This window comes from Nanorana parkeri, unplaced genomic scaffold, assembly GCF_000935625.1.
Source record: "Nanorana parkeri isolate BGI_ZX_2015 unplaced genomic scaffold, ASM93562v1 scaffold840, whole genome shotgun sequence".
In the NCBI taxonomy this organism is placed as follows: Eukaryota; Metazoa; Chordata; class Amphibia; order Anura; family Dicroglossidae; genus Nanorana; species Nanorana parkeri.
Window position 1 is genome coordinate 166,896 of NW_017307108.1, and position 8,649 is coordinate 175,544.

General features: G+C 39.8%; 1 protein-coding gene across 1 annotated transcript in view; it reads left to right on the forward strand.

Moving 5' to 3' along the window:
• LARS2 (leucyl-tRNA synthetase 2, mitochondrial) overlaps positions 1–8,649 on the forward strand; it is a 146,180-nt gene that overhangs the window by 67,778 nt on the left and 69,753 nt on the right. The window contains exon 9 of the mRNA XM_018565390.1: positions 7,925–8,032. Coding sequence (XP_018420892.1) covers positions 7,925–8,032 — 108 coding nt within the window. The remainder of the gene's footprint in view (positions 1–7,924; positions 8,033–8,649) is intronic.

Sequence of the window (8,649 nt, forward strand, 5' to 3'; positions counted from 1 at the left end):
AGCTGTCATTTTAGGATGGCTGAGCGGTGAGGAGAGAGAGAGCCGCTCAGCAGGATCTGACAGCCAGCGGCTCTCTCTCTCTCCTCACTGCTCGGCCATCCTGAAGTGACAGCGCTCCCTCCTCCGCTCCCCCCGCCAGCTTCAGCACTTCACTTCTCCTCGGATCCCTGCTGCCTCTGCCTATACAGGTGGACAGGGCAGAGCAGCAGGAATCCGAGAAGGAGTTGCAGGCTGTGCTGCCCCTCTGTGCTCGGCCGAGAGACTCAGGGTGGAGAGTGGAGGATCTGTAAATATCTGTGTGTTCCCAGTTATGAATGAACAGGAAGTGCTTTACATCAGTACAGAGGCTTCTCTCCATTCAGAATCTGGTTGATAGTAAATATTTTCTAAATGAATGGGAAGCCTCTGTACTTTCCATTCATTTAGAATAGAGGCTGCAGAAAAAGAGATTGAGGACTCTGTGTCCTCAATTTTTTTTTCTATTTTAAAAGGGAAATATCAGGGGGCGGTTTGGACCCCTAATATTTCCCCAAAGCCCCCCAACAGTAAAATTAAAATAAAAAAGCAATAAAAAATAATTTAGAAATAAAAAAAACAAAAAAAAAACACATCCTGCCCCATGCAGTAATCAAGAGTGAAACTTTGCCTTTGTGTCGGAGCTTCCTGTAATAAGGACCAGTCACTGCTGCTCTCTTTTCTTGTGCAGGGTGACTGGTCTTGTATCTGCCCCCTCCTGTAGTTTCTGCATGTAGCTTGTAGTGGGGGGGGGCCTGCTAGACCCTCTCACAGCTCTGATCTTTGCACAGGCATAATGGCATGGCTTTTTTTACAAGGTAATTAGTGGGTTTGCAAAAGCATTTGGTGCTTGCAAAGTGAATTTATATCTTTTATGGCTATAAAGAATTATACTTGAAGTTGTGTGCCAGTTTAAGGTCTCGTTCACACCTAGGCGTATTGCATATGCGCGTCTGTCGCGCGTTTCCAAAGGCTACTTGCTGTATCCCAATGGAAACGCGCAACAAAACGGCCCAAAGTAGTACATGTACCTTTTCAGGCGTGGGCCGTTTTGTAGCGCGTTAGGGACGGGCGGAAATACGCCAAGGTGGGAACGAGACCATTGAATACAATGGGATTTATATTTTTGAGCGCTTTGTAGAGCGTTCGTTGAGCGTAGAACGCGCTATAAAACGTTCAGGTGTGAACAAGGGCTAAGTGTTTTGTTTTTGTTTTTTTACATTAAGTCTTGATGGAAGTTTTTAGGAGGTCATATCAGCAAGAGTTGATGAGTCCTTCCTTTGTTACAGATTGACATTTGATAGTGGGAGTATACAAAGGCATTGAAGAACTCTTATTTGTGTGTGCACGTTCCATTCTGTGAAACATGCCTACAGAGGAATAACATTTGTCATAATAGACTGTTATTCATTAGGCTTTTCTAACCTTGTATGCCTGAAGATTGTTGTTCTGGATGTTGAATATGAGCATCTCTTCAGCAGGAGAAATAAGCCTTGATAACATTAGGGCATTGAATTCTCCAGGTGTAATTGATTGCTGTCTTGATGTAGTAAAAATGATCATCTGTTGTCTTGAACAATAATTAATCCAAGCTGCTGTTTATAAAAATGTCTCCGCTGCTTATAAAAGTGTCTGTGGCACAAGAGGGTAGGATGAGTATGATTTGTTTACTCTTGCATGAGAACTGTATTAAAAATATGCTGGTGAACAGATAGTTTTTGTGTAAAATGAAACAAGCATTTTGAGTACTGCAGACTGCTAAAGAACAAGCAAGTTGACAAACCTTCCCCCCAGCACCAACATAGCATAAACCTGAATAAGGAAGAAGGAAGGCAGTTTCCCTTTTACTGGCAGCATTCATATATAGGTTGGGTATAATCAAGGTTTTTCAACAGAGTTTATGTTAATGGTAACGGTTTATCATTAAAGCATTGTCATGCAGTTCGGTTCAGAAGGAGTTATTTGGTTTCAGAAGGTAAGGTAATAAAAGTGAAATTTTGAAAAAATATTTATGTGTTGCAGTGACCTTCCCAGAAGTTTTTATTGTTGCTTTTAGCGGGCACCTGGTAAAGAATCCGTGCACAGCTTTGTTTTGCTTCCCTAGAGCTCCTCGATCTCACCTTGCTCCTCAGTAAGCCGAGGAGGTCTGCCTGGAGAAATTAGTATGGAGAGTGGAAGGAGATTGGTGAACTTCCATCCAGTTATCTCCTCAAGGCTGAATGAACCCAGAAGTGTACAACTTTGAGCACTTCCAGGTTTAGAGCTGTCATATCCCAGCAACAAATTGATCTGCACTGACAGGAAAAGGAGGTTGCATTAGGGATTTAATAGACCCCTGGTGTCTTAATAAAGATGACCCTTTCATAGCTATCACATAGGAGGCTTGTCAGCATCCTTGTTATAGTAATTATATGAAATAAAAAAAGATATTTAAAATTAAAAAAATAAACGGAAGGGCACTTCTAGCATAGGTACACTTCATACACCTATTCTTACACACCTATTCATGATTCAGCAAAATCCTAGCTGTATGGCCTCAACATTCACATCTCAAAATCTTTTCTGTCACACATTTACCACACATTCACCACAATCTCTAATGCAAATTGATGGGCTGTAAAGTTTTTCATTGTGTCACTTTTTTACAGTCTGAGTATTGTGGTTTTCCACCATTTCGTTTGCAAGTGCAAGCATATTTGAGCCTAGAGTTGGTACTTATTAAGTCAACAGAGTTTAATTTTTTATAGTTAATGGAACATTTAGAGACCACATTAGGTTGACCGCTGAATTGTCTGGTAAATAGAGGGCATTTGGCCTCCTGTTCTGACTTTGCAACAGTTACTTTTTTTGTTTTGAGGTTGTTACCCTGTGCTCATCCTCTAACCTGGGTTGTTTCTATAGACTTGTCCAGTATGGGGTGGCCCTAGCAATTGCTAGGCTACCAGTATGTTGCTCACAAGCTTATTTTGCCATGTAACCCCCCGGCATTACATCAGTAGTAGGGGTACCTTTATGGGTGATAAAAATTAAATTAAATAAAAGTGGGGGTATTGTTCACAGTAGCTAGTTAGCTTCTAGCTATATTTTTTCTCGTGCATAAAATGCAATAACCCTTTTAAAAAGTCTTTGTGGCAGCATCACTTTTTAAAAATAAATTAGCTATTGCACGTTGTTGTAATTTAGTTTTGCATTGTTCTTTTAAGTATAATGTGCTACAGAGTAATATAATATTGCAACAAAAATGACCAGACAGCAGTTTTGTTTTTCTTTTGATTTTTCCTTGTGTTATATAGATGGATATAAAAATTCAGTAGTGTAGAAGGGTGAATATCAATCCTATTGTGTGCTGTATAAGCCCATTCATATGACACCAATATCTGTATTCTACTGACCACTTCTTCGCTGGCTCCACGGAGACGTCGGGTCCTATATGCATTGAAGTGTCCGTCAAAACATTCTGTCAAAGCCCAGTATCGTCGAGGATGATTCCTTCAAAACTTTGGGGACTGGAGGTGGTAACATTTCATGCACTCATATCCTAGCCTTCTCTTAGGCAGCCCTGAACTGAATTTTAAAAAAATGTAGCAGCGCGACTATATTTCACTTCAAATATATTTTTTACAATGGCCCTAAATCTCCGTACACAATTTATTTTTCTGCATGTTCTTATATAACCAAACTAATTTGCTAGTTTCTCCTTTTGGAATATATAGCATTCATAAGCAGTCCTTTGCTAGGTAATTTCACTGACTAAGCATTAATTAGACCGAAGTCCTCTGGCGTCCATTAAAGCTCCCAACTTAAGCTGCCAATTTGCAATTTATGAGAAAAGGGAAAAATTCAGAAGCAAGACAGAGATTAGTTTTATTCCTACCTAGTGGCTTTTGTGTCCTATCTACTAGTAGGCTGCCAATTTTATAAAAATGAAGATGTAGCAGCAGATTGATGAAATGTGTTAGAAGAAGAAGCAGTAAAATGTAGAGCTGCTTAGAAAGCAATTTGGCAATTCAAATGTTAAAGATCTTTCTTCTGTTATTGCAACTTCTCCCTGTAATCCTGGCAGGGCGACACAGATCCCCCCCCTTCCTTTTTAGCTAGCAATTCTCTAAACGCCCTTGCAAGACACCTATAATTGTACTCACGAGATCTCTACTGGGCATGCGTGGGAACGCCTTGTACAAATGCTGCTAATTGACAAGTTCTCCCACACGCAGGTTTTCCTCAGAGAGTACCAGGGCAGCAGCACCTAGATAATTGTTGTGACGACATGGTGATCAGTTTATAAGTTAAATGTGTATTGGTGTTGAGTTATGTTTGAGTGCGTTATGCTGTGTGACCTGGTTATGGAAAGACTATCAGCACCATCCCTCGTTATCTCCCATTGTTCTCTGAGGGAGCTCAGAACAATGACATTCTGGCCAGGCTCCTGCTATGGCTGTCTGGAGTTCGTTAGCAGGTGGACACCTGTGGTGTTGAGCAGACCGATGGTCTGGGAGGAGGGGAGGTGGATGTGATGGGATTATATTCTGATTTCATCACTTGCTGTATAAAAGTTTGTGCAGTTGTTCAATAAAGCAGAGTTTGTTTCACCTACACTGAGCCTTGGCTAGTGACTGGGGAAACTGGGAGCTACGGATCTTCAGGTTCCAATATCTCCTCAGCAAGGAAGAAGACAGCGGCGGACATACTCATCCTGAGTACGGGGGTCCGTCACAATTGTTTTCAGATTTTTTTTTACTATTGTTGTGACATATCTAAGATGATCTGTTTGAGGTCTATATAAAGCAAAAAGTTTCTTAACCCTTGCATTTTAAGGGTTAGGTGCTCGTTTTTGTCTTGGTTCAAAACGAAAAAAGTTACATTAACCCGATCCTCCAAGCCCGCTTGCTCGTAGACCAATTCCTGGGGCTTCTCTCCCCCTCCTCTGCAGCGGTCTAAGGTTCCTGAGTCATCAGGTTCTATACACCATGTATAGGACGTGAGGACACCAAGGGATATACCATTACTGCAGCAGAAAATGAGACAGGCTGGAGGGAGTGCTATCACAGCCGGCTAGCTTGGAGGATCGGGTGAGTATAACTTTGTTGTTTTTGAACCAAGGCAAAACAAGCACTTACCCCCTTGCAGTGCAGGGATAGCCCCACTGCAAGTGTTAAGAAAAAGTTTACTGTCAGAACTATTGGGCAGAAAGGAATCAATTGAAAGGCCTATACATATTATTTTACAGATTTGTATATGGGCATCATGGAAGCCATTTTGTCTGCCTGTTAGAAGGTCAATGCAAATTCATTCTTCCTGGTTGAAGAGTCGCACAGAAAAGTTTAAGAGTCTTACTACATTCCTTCTCAGGTCATAAATTGTGGGGTCCCAGACGCACATAAGATAAGGACTACCCAGGTGCCAGCCTGTGTTATAATGAGATTGATGACTTTCCTGTCTCAACTGAAGACAATGTACAAGAGACTGGAATGTTTAAAGTTGTTTTTTTTCCTCTCTCTCAATGAATAGAAAAAGGGGCTTATTTAACCCCTTCATGACTGAGGCCCTTTTTTCAATTTTTGCACCCATGTTATATTCCACATTTTAGGCCTGAAAAACTTGTGAAACATTACTATTCATTGCTGTGATAATATTATCAATAATGTTATTATATTATATGCAGCATCTATACGCCTATTTAATTGAATAATTTCAAGTAATTTTCATACATGTACATTTATAATATCCAAACTATATTCATTATATATTGTTTGAGTATACCCATTGAAACGTATTAGTGTGTATTATTAATATGGGGGTTTTATATGTTTGAGTACATAGAATTAGGTGGTATACACCAATGTATTTTTCTTTATGTGTGAAAAGCCAATGTGTCTTGAAATAATGACTTCACTTTAAAAGTATTTGGAGAAAGAATGTTAAATGCCCTGGCTTAGATTTTCTTAAGGTTGTAAATCGACGAAGAGAAGGTCAGTCGTCGGGCAGAAGTTGTCATGGGATGATACTCCCCACTTTATTTATGGGTTTGTCCAAAGCTTAGGTCAGAGGTTATCTTTTAACAAGATTTTAGAAAATAGTCAAATTAAATTAAACTACCCAAACTTTTACATAGAACAATAGTGCCCCCTTGTGATGTTGGCGAGGAAGAGGTACGTAGTAAAATGATGTACTCTGACGTCATTAATCACGCACATTCCTCGGGGGATAAAAGTTTGAGAAGGGTTTCAACAAGGGAGAGCCAGGAAGGAAGGGATCCAGCAAAAAAAAGGCAGTAAGGAAACATATACTAAGGGTACAGGTCGGAAGCTGAGGACGGCTGTCCAAGGGAACTGAACTAAAGAGAACCTGACCATCCCTTGTTTCTGAAGTGTGACAGCTGACTTTTTTCAGTCAACAAATTTTGTATTTCTGGTAAAGTATACATTTCTATCTTTATATTAGGCAATTGATAAGCCACATCTATATCAGAATAGACCATTTAGTTCTTGTAGGATCTAGATTGATTTGAGATAATTTTTAACTGCAGTACAAATTATATCTTTCAATCTTGGGAGATAAATATATACATTTGTATAATCTCCAGGGAGCTGATTTTAGCTTCCAATGGTCTAGTCTGATGTATATTTAATTAAATTGGTGGAAATTTGTCTTTACTTTACTTGGCTGTAGTCTGGGCTTATAGCCAACCCTTTTTTTGCCCATGCGCTGTTAAAAGGTTGAGCTTGTGAACATCTGTTTGCTGGGAGGAGTTGCGTGTCAATTCTGAACCTTTTGTTTCCTTATTCTGTGAGCAGCTACCCATTGCATTTAAAAAGTTATTTTATTTGGTTACATTTATATTTTGGAATAATATCCTGTGGTTATATTTAACACATTACCTGTGTTATCAAATTGATTGAAATTATTTGATCCTTATTCTTTGTCACCAATTATATTTTTATTATTATTCTGCACTGATTTTTTTATTAATAAATACTGTATATATATTTTGTACACTATTGTATTCATCTTGTCTTCAAGTTAGCGCAAATAAAAGAACTCGTGTTAATTTTGATTTGCGGAAATAAGTTGGGAATCTTCTTAATTACAGATCCTAGCTTGTTTTCATGAATAGAAAACTGTTTATCAGAGCAGTATAAACATTCTGACATTATCCGGAGTTCTTTAAGCATAGTGAACAATTCACGTAGATTATTGATCTTTGCTGTCAAGGGATAAAATGAGCACAGATATTCTTTAGAGTGGCTGTAGTATGAAAACTGAGGCCTGAGCAATGTCGGATGTCACCACTCTTATTAGCATTTGACACGATCTGACACTGTGTTATCTGTTGCCAGCTGTGACGGAGCAGTGCTGGCAAGGTGAGTATCGTAGGTTGGGGAGGCCCTTTACACAGACACTGTCATCTTGCTCTGAATGGTCACCCATGCAGGATGACAGTGTCTGTATCACAGGGTAGTAAGCCACGAGGTACCCAATACAGGAGAGCACAGAGTAGTGTTGCTGGCGCCGACAGAAGAAGCGGTGAGGGAGCACAGTCAAGGCCAGTATCCAGTAGGTGTGTGTGTTGGGGGCTCTTTGCAGAAACACAGTCACTTTGCCCTGTATGGGAAAGAACACAGATGTCTCTTTAAGTGCTTCAGACACTGGAGCCCCTGTAGTACAGAACATGATGGAGTAAAAAAAAAAAGTAGTTTCATATAGTTTGCATGCTGTAGTATATAGCAAGGGAAGAATGCATACACGGCTGAGCTATTTAGAGGGGACCTTAAATGTATCTCAAGATGAAAACCAGCAGTTACATAAGTTCCAGCAGATGAAACCACAGTTCTGTCTAAAACAGCAAATTTGGAAATTGAATGTGTTCATTTGTAGAACATTGATTAGAATTGTTATTTATTTACTGCAGGCAATGCAGGATGCGCTAGCTGATATACCAGAATGGTACGGCGTGAAAAGCATGCAGGCTAACTGGATCGGTGACTGTACTGGTTGCTTCTTTGACTGCATTTTAAAGGTAATGCATCCCTTTGGCAGCATCTCCCTTATCTCAATGTTTCCTTGCTGTTCTGCCTTTTTTTTGTTTATATTAAGAAGGGAATGTATTGCAGGGACAAGTCTATAATTTTGCCACTTTACAGGTCACTGGTTCGGCCACATCTGGAGTATGCGGTCCAGTTTTGGTCACCAATACTCAGAAAGGATTCCTTGAGCTGGAAAAAGTCCAGCGGAGGGCAACCAAACTCATTAACCCCTTCATGACTGAGGCCTTTTTTTCATTTTTTTGTACCCATGTTATATTCCACATTTTAGGCCTGAAAATTACTTAAAACCCCCCAACATTATATATTTTCTGAATGCCAAGACCCTATAGAATAAAATGGTGGTAGTTGCAAATTTTTATGTTGCGCAATATTAGCTCAGCTCCTTATTAAACCCCAATATTTAGTGAAAAATTTAATTAAATGCCCCAAAACACAACAAAATACCCATTTTTTTAATGAAATATAAAAGATGAGGTTACAACGAGTAAAACGATACCCAACATGCCCAGGTTACAAATTGCGTGCATCCGTAAAACGGCGAAAAACCCCAGTACCCCAAAAAGTCCATAGAAGACGCTTTAAAAGCCCC